General features: G+C 46.8%; 1 protein-coding gene across 2 annotated transcripts in view; it reads left to right on the top strand.

Annotated features, from left to right (window-relative positions):
• Window positions 1–12,202: 12,202 nt before the first annotated feature.
• Window positions 12,203–16,017, top strand: part of Afg3l2 (AFG3-like AAA ATPase 2) — a 44,429-nt gene continuing 40,614 nt past the window's right edge. The window contains exon 1 of one of the 2 annotated variants that reach the window (NM_027130.2): window positions 12,203–12,507. In NM_027130.2, the coding sequence (NP_081406.1) occupies window positions 12,394–12,507 (114 nt within the window). In that variant the 5' untranslated portion in view covers window positions 12,203–12,393. The other variant, XM_011246998.2, reaches the window with a different exon arrangement.

Raw genomic sequence — 16,017 nt, 5'->3', positions numbered from 1 at the left:
ACTTTGTAGACCAGGCTGGCCTCGAACTCAGAAATCCGCCTGCCTCTGCCTCCCGAGTCCTGGGATTAAAGGCATGCGCCACCACTCCTGGCTCTAGTCATAATCTTTTGAAATCTACCTCTTGCACAGGGTGCTAACCCACTCCATCTCCATCCTACAGGAGGCAGCGAGTCTTGGGCTAAGGTTGCCCCCACCCCCACCCCTTTATGAGTTACTTTTCTCGAAGTAATTCGGCCTTTATCCAAGAAAGAAGCTGGCTGGCAGCAGCTACCCCAAGGGCGGGGGAGTCTGGAATGAAACCATAAGACTAGCTTCCACAGGGTGACCAGACAGCTGTCATTGCTGTCCTCGGCCCCACCCACTTCCTCCTCCAGACTTGGTCTCTGCCTATCAGCCTGCCTGAATAAATGGTGCTACTCCACGCCCTGACAGCTGTGACTTGTCCTTCAGGGACTGTCTCTCGTGCCTCTTTGGCAGGCATGCGCCACAGATCTCAGGGCTGCCCTACGGGGCCCCTCCCAATGTTGTGAAGTCCTCCCGCACCTCTGGCCTTATTCAACTAACTCCTTGACTGCTAGACTTGATGGTCTGGCCCATCTCTCCTTCCAGACTCTCACTGAGTTGGGCTGGTTTTCAGGCCCGCTCAAAGGCCTCTTGAGTGGCATTTCTGGAGCAAGATTCAGAAATTACCCATTTAAAAAAAATGATTGTTCTGAGTCATTAAAATGCAAGACAGGATCTGAACCCCGTTTGCTGTGCACACAGGACCTAACCCAGTCTCTGGCAAATAGGCAGTGTTTGCCAATTGCTTGCTCAGTGACTCAAGAATTATTCCCAGGGAGTGATAAGGCCAAGAGTGGCCTGGCCCTGGGTGGCAGGCACACCATCCAGGATAACGCCCAGCAGTCAGCTAGTGTAGTGCTTCCAGCCCTGTTCAACTCTCCTGGTCCCCTGGGAGAAACCTATAGGCCTGTCCAGCAGCAATCCTTCTCCCATGCTGTTTCAGACAGGTTCGTACTTTGTGGCCCAGGCTGGGCGCACACTCCTGATCCTCCTGCCTCAGCTTCCCAGTGCTGGAATTATAGGCCTTCATTATCACAGCGTGTGTGTGTGTGTGTGTGTGTGTGTGTGTGTGTGTGTGTGTGTGTGTGTCTGTGTGTGTGTCTGTGTGTGTGTCTGTGTGTGTGTGTGTGTGTGTGTGTCTGTGTCTGTGTGTGTATCTGTGTCTGTGTGTCTGTGTGTCTCTGTGTCTCTGTGTGTATCTGTGTCTCTATTGGAGATTAAACCCAGGCTATTAAGTATACTCTCTACCACTGAGATATATTCTCCCATTCTTTAAACATCTATTTTCAGGCCAGGCATGGTGGCGCACCTTTTAGTTCTCTCTCTTTCTTAGCAGAGTTTCAGTGAAACCTGGGCTAAATTAAGATAGATAGATAGATAGATAGATAGATAGATAGATAGATAGATAGAAGATAGATAGATAGATGGTTGGATGGATAGATAGGTATATAGATGGATGGTTGGATAGATAGATAGATAGATAGATAGATAGATAGATAGATAGATAGATGAGTATGATCAGGCTGGTCTTGATCTTCCTGCCTCTACCTCCCAAGTGTCAGAATTAAAGGCTTGAGCCATCAGGTATAACTCAAATATCTCCTTCTTTTCTTCCCTCTTCCTCCTCCTCTTCTTCTTCCTCCTCTTCTTCCTCCTCCTCCTTCTTCAATAAAAGACTCTGTTCCTAAAACTAGGTGCCTGTATTTGAGAGTTACTATACCCAAGTAGTTGTTTTTGTTTGTTTTGTTTTGTTTTTAACTTAGAAAGAAAAACCAATTCCCCAGCAGGGGAGGAATTTCAAGAAAGCATTTGGAGTTGCTCCCTGCCTGTTTCCCATGGATGCTTGTTTCATTCATTACCCAGAACTACAAGAAGACACAGGCTTCGGGTGTTTAGCCAATTCACTAATACAACAGCAGTAAAGGCTTTGTTTATAGAGAAGTACTGTCTGTTGTGTTGTCAGAGCAAACAGCACCCCAGCACCGCAGAGCTCCTTGCCCTATCGAGGCTTACTGAATGAGCTCTTACTGACAGAACACACTGGGAGGGGCTGGGATGTAGCCCAGGGGTATAACTTGCCTAGGTCCTAGTGCTTTAGGTTTAAATGCCAGCACTGGAAAAGAAACTACTGGAGAAGCTAGAGAGAAGGCACAGTGGTTAAGAGCACTAGCTGTTCTTGCAGAGACCTGGGTTTGGTTCCAGCACCCCGATGGTAGCTAGCAACCATCTGTAACTCCAGCTCCAGGGGCATCTAATGCCCTCTTCTAACCTCCACAGGCCCTGCATGCATGTGGTGTTCACACACACATTTGGGCAAAACACTCAAAATGCATAAGGCAATAAATAAATAAATCTAAAAGAAATGACTGTAATCCAGACATAATCATATCTATCTTGAGCCTTATTTTGCAAAGGTATCCAAGCATATTATTATTATTGTTGTTGCTGCTGCTTACGTTATTGTTATTATTATTGGGGTTTTTTAAAAGACACAGTTTTCTATGTGTTGCCTTAGCTACCCTGAGACTCTCTGTAGACCAGGCTGGTCTCAATTTCAGAGATCTGCCTGCCTCTGCCTCCCGAGTGCTGGGATCAAAGGTGCAGGCTACCACCGCCCTGCTTCCTAGGTGTGATCTTTCCCTTGTGTGATGTTTTTTTTTCGCAAGCCCTACTCAGAATCTCGCCAACACACACCTTAAGTTTTCCTCCCTATTTCTGTTGTGCACACATTTAATTCTATGTGGTTTAGATCGCAGAGCTTTTCAAGGAACCTGGGAAGCTGTTTCCTTGCAAACCTTTCTCTGCCACGCCTCCGGCATTGCAGTAGCGTACTTCGAGGTGGCTCTCACCAAGGAGTCTGATGTGCCCAGGAGTCACCCAGTCTCTTGCAGAACGACGTATCAGGTTGCTTTGCTTAGCCAAGGATTGAACTCGGGCACTTGGACATCTCTGGAAATCACTCTGTCTCTGAGCTGTGCTCCAGCTCCGAGTCTAGGGACCAGTTTATTTTACTGTGCTATTGAGAAAACAGTTCAAGGAAAATACTGACTCGCTCTGAAGAAAGTGCTGGCCAAGGAATTCTAAATGCTGCGCTGGCGTCGTTCACACAGCTTGTGTTGCTAGACCTCAGGGCTACTTACTGCTCTAATTCCTGATTTTTTTTTCATTGTCATGTAGAAGATCATTAAGTGGACATTTTTAGAGTATTTTACCTGAGACACGTTATCTGGGGGCAGATCTTGCACACAGCTTAGTCTTGTGGGGAAATTCTAGGATCTCAAAAGATAAACTATGGGCAATAGTAAAATCATTTAATGATGATTTCAAAAGAAGCCCAAACCAATCTTGTAAACCTATATTAACGTTTTTTGGTTTGGTTTGATTTCTTGAGGCAGGGTTTCTCTGTGTAGTCCTGGTCGTCCAGTAACTTGCTCTGTAGACTATGCTAGCCTCAAACTCAGAGCTCTGTCAGTCTCTGCCAGCTTTATGGTTTGTTTGTTTGTTTTTGTTTTGTTTTGTTTTTTAAATCCTGCTGGTTTGTCTTAGTTGTAGATCTCTCCTGCCATCTAGTGGACAAATGCAGCACTGCTCGTTCGGGCAACCCCAAAGTTCTGTCCCAGCTACCTGTCAGACTGAGGCAAGATGATCACAAGTTCAGGGCCCACTTGAGCTAACACAGTAAATTCAAGGTTACACTGGACAATTTAGTAAGACTGTCTCAGATTTGAAAAAAAAAATAGTAAAATGAGCCAAGTGTGGAAGTGGCATCGTATGCCTCCGATCCCAAGAGGCAGGCGGAGCTCTTTGAGTTCGAGGCTAGCTTGGTCTACACAGCTAGGTCCAAGACAGCCAGGGCTACACAGAGAAACCCTGTCTTGAAAAACAAAATAAATAAATACAGAAGAAATGAAAAAAATCTAGCTAAGCAGAAAGTATATATATATATATTTATATATATACACACATATATATATTATATACACATATATATGTGTGTGTACTATATATGTGTATATATGTACGTATACATATATACATTTATACATTCAGTATAAACGTGTATATGTATATGTACATATATATGTATGTCCAGTAAGCCCATCACTCAGACAGCAGAAGCAAGCTTGGACTATACAGTGAGTTTTCAGGCAGTCTGGCCTGGATAGTGAACCCCTTTCCATGCTGCAGATGGTCACTAGCTTGCATATGCGCAATGTACATGTTCATTTTATCATCTGAACTGGAAATACGCGGGAAGTTGTTTACCTGCTCCTAGTGGGTGAATTGCTTGTTCCACGCTCATGCGGACCTGAGAGCAGATCCCTAGCACCTATGTAAAAAGCAGGGTGTGCTGGCAAATGCCTTTAACCCAGGGCTGGGAAGTACGGAAAGAGACTAAAGACTCCTCATGGTCTGCTGGCTAGTCAGAGCAGCTTAAATAGTGAGCTCCAAGTTCGGCAAGCAACCCAGTCTCAGGGAGCAAGGTGGATGGAGAGCCATAAAGAGAGACCTTCAACATTGCTTGGGAAACTTAGAAACCGTTGCAGAAAATAATGGAGTAGGCTAAAATCTGAGAGGGCTGGGCTGTGGCTTACCTATCCAGCTGTGTAGGCACTGCTTCAATCCCCAGGGCAGGGGTGGGGGCAAAGAAAGTACTCAATGTCACTAACATACAAAAATGCATATAAAGCAAAAATCCATGTGTTTAAAGTAGAACGTCAAGGGAAATAAATCATAAATATGTATTTGCTTGCAAACACATATGAAACATAGATTCAAGCATGGAAAAGTTGTCTGTTCAGGGAAGAAGAAAACTGAAATTTTTTGTTTGTTTTTTTGTCTTTTGTTTTTTTCAAGACAGGGTTTCTCTGTGTAGCCCTGGCTGTCCTGGAACTCACGCTGTAGACCAGGCTGGCCTCGAACTCAGAAATCCGCCTGCCTCTGCCTCCCGAGTGCTGGGATTAAAGGCATGTGCCACCACGCCCGGCTGAAAACTGAAAAATTACGAGGTTTGGTTTTTTTTTTTTTCTTGCTTTTTTTATGAGTTAGCTCAGGGTGGCCCTGACCTTATTCTGTAGGCCAGGCTAACTCATACTTGCAGAGACCCTCTGATTCTCAAACTCTGGGGTTATAGATGTGAGCTGCTAGGCCCAGCTCTGCCTATTTGGAATTTACGATAAGGGCTCACGATGTAGCTCAGGCTGTCCTTGAATTTACCATCCATTTCTGGGATGATAAATGTGCACAGCCATGCCTAGCTCTAGTTACGTCCTTTGTACTACCTGACTCTGATGGACAGCAGCACCCGGCACCATCCATGAGCCTCTTTAGCTTGCTTGTGTTTCTTCCCTTTGGGCCTTTGCTAATTCAGGGAGGAAAAGTGCCCCCCCTTATGATGTGGAGTGTGTATACCTGTGTGTGTGTGTGTGTGTGTGTGTGTGTGTGTGCACACGCGCGCGCGCATGCGTGCTCGCACACACGCGCATCTCCTATGACAACTTTCAGAGTAGGTTGTCTCCTCCACCTGAGAAGCCAAACCTTTTAAGTTCAGACGCCACTTTAGAGAACCTGACCTAAGTTTGGACTGAGATAAACTCACAGGCTGATACCTGTCATTAGTTACCAAGTTGCCTCCCCTCCCCCCGGCCAACAAAACCCAAGCTTAACTCCAGTCTCTAGGTTGATCCCCAATAAGACCAGCATCTCCAGGTTATTCCCCCAACAAGCCTGCACCCCCAGGTTACAAGCCCACCCCCTGCCTAACGACCACCAATGCAGAGGGGAGCAGAAGTTAAGTTTATGATATGACTCCCAGCACCAGCCAAATATGTTAAAGGCCACGGGAGCTTTACAATTAGATGCTTACACATTTATTCCCCGGTTGCTGCTTTCTATAAAGCCTTGCCCTGGTAGATATTTAGGGCTCCCCCACCACGACTGTGTCATGCCCCTGTGTTGGAGGGGCCCAAGCTAGCTCGAATAGGATAAAGACCCCGCTGTGAGTTGCATCAGATGGGCTCCTGTCTGTTTTTTGGAGGGGGACCACTAACATTTCCCTGGCACTGCTCACCTTTAGGTGGATCCTTGGGATTACATGTAGGTCTCCGGGCTTGCACGGCAAGCACTCTCACAGGCTGACTCCTATCACCAGCCCTTGCTTGGTTTTGAGACCAGACTCACTCTGTAGCCCAGACTGGCCTTGAATGCTCCATCCTCCACCCACCCCCTACTTTCTTTCTTTTCACACAATTATCCTAACCTTTTAAAATTATTATCACTATCTTGAGATAGACGCTCTCTATGTAGCCCTGGCTACCCCGGAACTTACTAGATAGACCAGGCTGTCCTGAAACAACAGAGATCCATCTGCTTCTACCTTCTGAATGCTTGGTTTAAAGGCGTTTACCACTGCTACCCCCCACCCCCGCCCCCATCGTCGACATCAGGCCAAAGGTAGGTCCTCTGCGAGAATAGTAAGTGCTCTTAACCACCAAGCCAACCTCTTTTTATCCTTTTTAACTGATACCCCCATTGCATTGTGGTAAACACTAACAAAGTGAAACTTACCGTCTTAACCATTTCACCCAATGTGAGATTAATTACCCGATGTCACGATTCTGATCACCACCTATTTTAGATCTTTCTTTCTCTCTTTCTTTCTCTCTTTCTTCCTTCCTTTCTTCCTTCCTTTCTTTCTCTCTCTCTCTCTCTCTCTCTCTCTCTCTCTCTTTCTTTCTTTCTTTCTTTTTTTTTGGGGGGGGGGTTCGAAACAGGATTTCTCTGTATAGCCCTGGAACTCACGCTGTTGACCAGCTTGGCCTTGAACTCACAGAGATCCACCTGCCTTTGTCTAAAAGTTCTAGGGTTGAAGGTGTGCACCACCATGCCTGAGTGTTTTGCCCCTGTGTATAACTGTACGCCATGTGCCTGCAGTGCCCAAGGAGGCCAGAAGATGGCGCAGATTCACTGGAGGTGAAGTCACAGAAGGTTCTAAGCCAGGGGTTCTCAATTTTTCTAATACTGTGATTCTTTCATATGTTGTGGTGAACCCCCCCCCCAACCATAAAATTATTTTCATTGCTCTGTTTTAACTATAATTCTGCTACTGTTATAAATCTGTTTTTCGACGGTCTTAGGTGACCCTTGTGAAAGCGTCACTTGTTGCCCCTCTCCCAAAGGGGTTGTGACCCACAGATTAAGAACTGCTCTTCTAAGCCACTGCATGGGTGTTTGGAACTCAGATTTTCTGTAGAAGCAAGAGGAGCTCTTAGCCGGGGAGTGGTCTCTAGTCTCTAAGCCCACTGTCTTCTTTTTCACACAGTGCAAGACCTCAACCCATGGGATGGAGCCACCTACACTGGGGGGGGGGGTGTCCCTCTTCTCAATTACACCACTCTAGAATGGATCCCTCACAGATGTGCCCAGAGGTGTATCTCCCAGGTGATTCTAGACCCTGTCCAGCTGACATTCAACATAAACTCATAAAAGGCGTGTTGTGGTTCGAATAGAAATGACTCCCACAGTTTCATGTTTTTGAATGCTTGGCCATAGGGAATGGCAGTATTAGGAGCTGTGGCCTTGTTAGAGGAAGTATGTCATTGTGGAGGTGGGTTCTGAGGTCTTATAGGTCACTTCTGCTGCCTGCGGATCAAGATGTAGAGCTCTCAGCTCCTTCTCCAGTACCACGTCTGCCTGGATGCTGCCATGCTTCCCACCATGATGATAATGGACTGAACCTCTGAACCTGTAAGCCAGCCCCATGGGAATGTTTGCCTTTGTAAGACTTGCAGTTGACCGGGTAGTGGTGGCACACAGCTTTAATCCCAGCACTTGGGCTTCCGAGGCAGACAGATCTTGAGTTTGAGGTCAGCTTGGTCTACAGAGTGAGTTCCAGGAGAGCCAGAACTACACAGAGGTACCTTGTCTCAACAAAGAATTATGGTAGACACCGTGTTTCTTCACAGCCACAAAACCCAAACTAAGACACATGCTTAGGGAGGGCACTGCGGACACTATATTGTCACGTAGTGACTACGTCCATTTTTTGGAAGAACAGTTCACATCTATCTGATTACACTCATGCCTGGAAGGTTCAGTTTCTCCACGTCTTGCCCATACTTGCCTTTGAGAGAACTGACCGTATCTGTTATGCTAAATATGAAGTCATGTCTCCTTGGACTTTCAGTCTTTCACCTCTGAGCCTGGTGGTAACTGGGGGTTTTCTACAATTGTTTCTTAAATCAAATTCAGGAACGCCCCCCCTTTTTTTTTTTAATTTATTTATTATATGTAAGTACACTGTAGCTGTCTTGGCATCAGATCTCATTACGGGTGGTTGTGAGCCACCATGTGGTTGCTGGGATTTGAACTTCGGACCTTCGGAAGAGCAGTCGGGTGCTCTTACCCACTGAGCCATCTCTCCAGCCTGTGGAACGCCCCTTTTAGTCCTAGTGTTTTGAGTAGCAATGGGGCTACATGTGCTTCCAATACGTTGTCTCTATCAACCGAGACGGTTGTATATTTTTTTTTCATCATTTTATTGATTTGACTTTTTCCCCCCACCAACTTTTCATTTCTAAGTAAATTTCTCACTTGGTCATGATGTGTATTTTAAATAAGTAACAGTGCATACATACTTAAACATAACATCTGATGTTAAGTTCACTTTTCTGGGATTTTGTTCAGGCTTCTTCTTTTTTTTTTTTTTTTTTTGGTTTTTTGAGACAGGGTTTCTCTGTGTAGCCCTGGCTGTCCTGGAACTCACTTTGTAGACCAGGCTGTCCTCGAACTCAGAAATCTGCCTGCCTCTGCCTCCCGAGTGCTGGGATTAAAGGCATGCGCCACCACGCCTGGCTTGTTCAGGCTTCTTGTGCACATCTATCTGTAAGATATGTTAACTATCTGAGTTCGAGGCTAGCCTGATCTACCGAGAGTGAGTTCCAGGACAGCCAGGACTATACACAGACACCCTGTCTCGAAAAACCAAGAAAACCAAAAAAAAAAAAAAAAAAAAAAAAAAGATATGCTAACTAAGATTATTCTTTTTATTCTGGGATCCATCTGGCTTTGGTACCAGCATAGTACTGTTCTCATAGAGTTAGAGAATCCCTTTCTCTTCTCTTCTTAAAAGGCTCTGTCAAAGATTAAAGTTAATGCCCGCCTCCCTACCCTCCCAGTCCCCTACCCCCTCAGGATTTCTTTGTGTAGCCTTGGCTGTCCTAGAACTCTCTCTAGACCAGGCTGGCTTCGAACTCACAGAAGTTCATTTGCTTCTTCGGCACAAGTGCTAGGATTAAAAGCGTGCGCCACCACTCCTGGCTTAAAGTTAATGCCCTTTTAAATTACTTGGTAGAATTTACCACAAAAGCCACCTGGTCCTGGATTCTTTCTTCAAATGCTCTTAATTTCTTTCAGCTGCAGAGTTGGCTCAGCGGTTAAGAGCACTTGTTGCTCTTGCAGAGACCCCAGTTTGTTTCCCTGCAGGCTCCTGGTGGCTCACAGGTGTCTGGGACTCCAGTTCCAAGGGACCCAACACTCTCTTTTGGCACACAGTGATGCACAGACAAACATGCAAGCAAAACACTGACACACACAATAAGGAAATCTTAAAAGTTTCAATGTTTTTAATTTCCACCTCAATCTCTTGCAATTCATTGAAAACTTGTTTCTATTTAAATTCCTTTAGTCCTAGGGACTTGTTCTGGAACTCTGTGGACCAGGCTGGCCTCAAACTCAGAAATCCACCTGCCTCTGCCTTCCGAGTGCTGGGATTAAAGGCGTGCGCCACCACGCCCGGCGTATTTGACTGTTTAAACCTTACTTTTTACCATCATTTTGGTGAATTTTTTGTCTTTCTTTTTTTCTTTTCTCTCTTTTTTTTTTTAAGATTTATTATATGTAAGTACACTGTAGCTGTCTTCAGACACACCAGAAGAGGGCATCAGATCTCATTACAGATGGTTGTGAGCCACCATGTGGTTGCTGGGAATTGAACTCAGGAACTTTGGAGGAGCAACCAGTGCTCTTTACTGCAGAGCCATCTCTCCAGCCCCTGTGGATCTTCTTTTATGTTTTTTCTTTCTGTTGTTCTTTTGCTCCTTTACTTATTTGAGACCGCATCTCCTATATCTCGGGGAGTCCTGTATCTGAAACCCCTCACAAAGCTGAGGATGACCTGCAATCCAGACCCTTTGGCTTTTCCCTCCTAAGTGCTGAGATTACTGGTGTGTACTGTCACGTCCAGTTTGTGAGCCGTTGGGGGGATGGGACCTAAGTCTTTCTGTAAGCTACGGCTACGTTCGACCAAGCCACATCTCCAAGCCTTCCTTCAGTTTCTTAGAGTCGAAGCTGAGAACACTGACCTAGCATAAGCCAGTAAGTGTAATAAAAATCGATGTAATTACAGCTCTCACGTCATCTACACATTTTTCTGTGAGATGAAATGCTTTATTGTTTTTGTTTATATTAAAAATAATTCCTCACTTTTGATTGCCTTTTGACACCCAGGTTGGTTAAAAGCATGCTGTTGCTAACAAACAAAAACCATGGGTAGAACTGGAAAACATTAATGAAGGTAATCCAGACTCAGAAAAACAATTACTGTATGTTTTCCCTCGTATGTGGCCCCTGTTTTCTCTGTTAAACACGTGTACACTTTGGAAGTAAACAAGGGTTAAGGCTAGGAAACCAGAAAGGCAGCCATGAAACTGGACAAAGGAAGGCTTTGAGGGAAGGTGGTTGTACAGACAATAGAGCATCGTGGAAGCGGGGACTGGGGCAAAAGGGTATAGTACTGAAGGGAAAGTTTAAGGGAGGATAAACCAAAGGAGAGATAGACAAAAATCCTACATGGAAACCTGTCCCTGAGTCATTGCCCCAGTCCCACTCTTGGTCTTTCTCTGATCCCGATTTCTAGTTTTGTTCTATTGTGGCTAGCAAGTATATATTGTAGTTCTCACTACTTATGATCCATGGTTGTCTGGATAAATAAGCCTGAAAATACTGTGCACAGGAAATCCCCTCCCCCATCCCCTGCCCCTGTTTGTGGTGCTGGGAATTGAATTGAGGCATCCACACATGCAAGTCATGTGGAAGTTTTCTATAAATATCAACTAGGTTTAGTTCAGTCATGGTGATGCTGGGTTAGCAGCAAGGATGAATAATGCTTGGGGTTATTAAAGGGACTAAACATAGCCCGAGCCAATTTGGCTCTGGTGTTGCAACAACCCAACTCTTCAGGCTCAGATCAGCTAGTTCTGACCAGTCAATCGGCACTGCAGAATCTTTAACATAACCAACCTCCGTTCACAGTAGCGTTTGAGGACAGCCACAGCTATAACCCTGTCCCCGAAACACCAGGAGAAAATAAGAAAAGTGGCTGTGTTTTTGGCCTTTGCAGAACTTGCCTCATACCTGTCAGTGAGCAGTCAGTTAACTACTTGGTAAGTAGTCAGAGTGAATGCTAAAATGTCAAACAAAATCAGTGGTCTCGGGCTGGAGAGATGGCTCAGTGATTAAGAGCACTGACTGCTCTTCTGAAAGTCCTGAGTTCAAATCCCACCAACCACATGGTGGCTCACAATAAGATTTGATGCCCTCTTCTGAGGTGTCTGAGGACAGCTACAGTGTACTTATATATAATAAATAAAAAAATCTTAAAAAACAAAACAAAACAAAACAGTGGTCTCTAGTCCTGAATGAAAAATGGTTCTTTTCTATAGAGCTTTTGCTAAACCTCCTGTTAACTCTTTAAGGTCCGGTCGCGAATCTGGCTCTGCTTATTTGGCCCCTCCTACTTTCCTTCTTCGGTCCCTCCTTCAGACCCGCCTCACCTGCCGCAATTCCCTTTCGGCCCCGCCTCCTGCCCGCCCCCACCAGCTTTACCCCGCCTTGACCTCGCCTCCAAAGTTCTCATTGGCTACCATCTCTAGCCCCGCCCCTCCACAGTCTTCCAACTCCGCCCTAACCCCGCCACTCCTCCTTTGGCCCCACCCAACCCCGCCCCTCCGGCTCTTTAATAGGCTGGCCACGCCCTTCACTCCGCCCCACTTTCCTTTTGCTCCCGCCTCCAGCCCGGTTACGCGTCCCTCCCCCTCTCCGGACCCGAGGGCGTGGCCGGCCGCCTAGAGGGCACGTCGACGTCCGCACGCTGGGGCGGAGCCTGGCGAGCACGCGTGGAGCGTGGGTTCGCGTTCTGTCGCGGGTCTCCTGCGCCGGTGGCGCGCAGTTTCCGAAGAACCGATAAGCTGCGGAAGCCGCGAAAGCTGCGGGCCGCCGATCGCCCGCCTCGGCTCCGTGCCTGCGCGCGCCCCAGAGCGGGCCGGGCCCACCATGGCCCACCGCTGCCTGCTGCTGTGGAGCCGGGGCGGCTGCCGTCGCGGCCTTCCTCCCCTGCTCGTGCCCAGAGGTTGCCTGGGTCCGGACCGGCGGCCCTGCCTCCGTACGGTGAGTCCCCGCGTCGCTGCTGCTCCCTCCGTCCGGGCTTCCGGCTCCGGCGCAGGTGTCAAGGTCACCGGCCCGGGACGCGTGACGGCCTGTGTCTCCTGGTCCCCGTGGGCGGTGTTTCTCTTGACCCCGGGGCCCTCAGGGCCTCGCTGCGGACAGTGGCTCCCGGAGCCCGGGAAGGTCACGCCTCGGCTTTTCTCCTCGCTGCCGTGGTCTCGTTGGCTTTCGTGGCACTGGAAAAGGATAGACTAGTGGACTGCACCGGCGAGCTGGAGGGGAGAGAGAGGGCTGTGGCACCTCCCTTTCCCATGTGTTGAACAAGGGGGCCGTGGCTGGCATCCTGAATACAAATCGGCAAATATCACTGGTGTCAAAATATATATTGTTCAGGGTAGGACCTATGTAGTTAGTTGCGTAACAGCGCCCATCCGGAGGCTTTGGCTGCTGGTGTAGGGCCTCACACTACCTATCTGGTACATTTTATTGAAGTGATGCTGTTAGCAGGACCATGACACAGCTTCTTGCTGTCTGCCAGCCCAGCACAGGTTTTACCCAAAGGTACATATAGCATGGCGGTTGAGGAATGTGATTGGTCCCTTGGTCACTGACTTGACCACTTACTGTCCAGCGGCCTTGAGGTGGTTAGTCCAGCCCCTTCACTTAGAAACTAATAAATAGTACATAGTACAGCAGCCTTTCAGTTTCCGGAGGGGATGGATGCATGGACCCTTACCAAACTTAAAGGATGCACACCCTCCTCTGTGCTTTGGTTTGTTTATGTTTTGTTTGGGGATTTCTGAGGTCTTACTGTGTAGCCCATGCTAGCCTCCCGTATCTCCCACCTGGTCCTTCTAATCATGCTGGCTCTTCGATTATACGCCCATCTCTACATCAGTACCTAATGTGTTGTAAACGGTCAGTAAATAGGCTTTATATCCTACCTACTATTCAATGAATAATGACCAAAACCCAACCCAACCCAGCCAACTTCTCCCCACACAGGAAACAACAACAAAAAACCCTAAATTGACCTCAAACATTCCTCATTGCTGAGCCTGGCCTTGAACTACTGATCCTATCTCCCGTCTCTCAAGTGTAGGGGTTACAATTATCCACCACAACACCAACTCATGTAAATTTTTGTTTGGTTTTGTTGTTGTTTTGTTGTTACTGTTTTCTGAGTGTTTCTCACCAGTGGTTGGCGGATATGAGCGTTGAAGCCATGTGTAAGGATGGCTGAGGGTACCCGTGTGTGACACTTACTTTGAAGCTTATTTGTCATCCCTGCATCGGAGTCCTCATCGTTTGTACCCGTACAGGTACTGCCCTGCTGTAGACCATCTGTTCAATGTTTGACCATTTTCCCATCTTACCTTACTCATCTGATCTCTTCCCTTTTATAATCAGTGGACATTGGACTCAGGGATCTAGTTTGTGAGACTGAATCTCATAAAAGGCCTTTGTGGGACTGTTGTCCCTGTGCGTCACCAGTGAACGCTGAGACACAAGTCCTCATTTGGACAGCTACAGCTAGTTGGTATGCCTGTGCGTGATGTATACCCTTGCGGAGGGACACCTGAACATTTCTTTGCTGTACAGAATGTATATAGCCCAGGATAGCCTTGAACATGTTATCCTCCTGCCTCTGTTTCCTGAGTGTTGGCCCATGCCTGGTTTATTCGTGGTATTGGGGCATCAAACCTAGGGCTTATACATTCTAGACAACCACTCCAACTGCTACATCCTCAGTCTCCAGAGGGCATTAAACACTCCAGCCCCCAATAGGGCATTTGGAGGTAACAGTATTTGTGTAGTGTAACTTATGTGTCTGGTTCCATACCAAGCTGAAGAGACTTTTCATGTGTTGTGACATGAAGAAGTGTCCCTTCTCTTCTGTGCTGTCTACATTTCTCTACAGCTAACCCTCCACATCAGTACTTTGAATTGAGAGCATTGAACATGGAGAAACTTTCCTCCTGGAAAATACTAGAAGATACAGTCCAACAACAACTTAGAGAACAGTTCCCTTGTATCATGCATTATAGGTAATATAAAGGTGGTGTCTTAGTTAGGGTTTTACTGCTGTGAATAGACACCATGACCAAGGTAACTCTTATAAGAACAACATTTAATTGGGGTTGGCTTACAGGTTCAGAGGTTTAGTTCATTATCAAGGCAGGAGCATGACAGTGTCCAGGCAGGCATGGTGCAGGCAGAGCTGAGAGTTCTATATCTTCATCTGAAGGCTGCTAGCAGAATACTGACTTCCAGCAGCAACTAGGACTAGGGTATTAAAGCCCATACCCACAGTGACACACCTACTCCAACAAGGCCACACCTCCAAATAGTGCCACTCCCTTGGCCAAGCATACTCAAACCATCACATTTCCACTCCCTGGTCCCCATAGGCTTGTTCAAACACATGAATCTAAGGGGGTCATGCCTAGTCATAGCATAATAAAAAAGTAAATTTTGTCCAACTTCCAAAGTCCCTGTAGTCTATAGCAGTCTCAACAATGTTTAGTCCAAAGTTCAAAGTCGCTTCTGAGATTCATCCAATCACTTAACTGAAATCCCCAATGCAAGACAGGAAACCAGTTGGACAAACTACAGACATCTCCACGATTGATGTCAAAGTGGTTCTCAGATCTCTACTCCTTTTTCATCTTTGTTGACTGCAACAAACTTTCTCCTGAGCTGGTTCCACTCTCTGTTAGCAGCTTTCCTCAGCAGGTATCCCAGAGCTGTGGTATCTTTAACATCTTTGGGTCACCAAGACAACTTCAACATTACAGCTTCTTGTTTCAGTGTCGGGGTATCCTCCAAAGGGCTGGCATCACATCTCCAGCTCTGCCCTCTGTAGCACTCTAAGCTCAGATTGATCCACTCCACTGCCACTGTTCTTGGTGATTATCACATGGTACTGTCATCTCCAGTACACTAGGGCGTTCTGCTACAACTAGGCTTCACCAATAGTCTCTCAGAGGCTCTCTTCATGGTGCCAAGCCTCAACTCCTTTACATGACCCTTTCAGTTCTGGGCATCAACTACAACTAAGGCTGCATGCACCTTTACCTGTGGCCTTCCATGGCCTCTCACAGTGCTGAGCCTCAGCTGCTCTTCATGACCCCTTCATGCCTTCAAAACCAGTACCACCTGGGTGACTCTTAACACATTACCAAGTCCAGCTGCAGCATGAGGTACAGCATTGGCTGTATCTGGAACACAGCTTCTTTGTGCTCTCAGAAAACACTTCCCAGAAGATTTCACCTCAGTGATGCTGGTCTCTTCTTAAGCACCGCTAATTTCTTAGCTTCAGCATCAATTGTCCCAGTAGTCCCTTCTGTTCTGAACTTTTAGAGTCCAGAGCTACGTGGCCAAAGCTGTCAAGTTCTGCTGCTTGCTAGAGCTGGAACATGGCCCCCTTGTTCTATTACATTATCACTAGCTTTCTATTTTCCAATTCCTTCACAACCTGAGCTTGGCTGGCCTGGAACTTGCTCCATAAAC

The sequence above is a fragment of the Mus musculus genome, chromosome 18 (assembly GCF_000001635.26).
Source record: "Mus musculus strain C57BL/6J chromosome 18, GRCm38.p6 C57BL/6J".
Lineage (NCBI taxonomy): Eukaryota > Metazoa > Chordata > Mammalia > Rodentia > Muridae > Mus > Mus musculus.
This window is presented reverse-complemented; position numbering and strand designations above follow the sequence as displayed.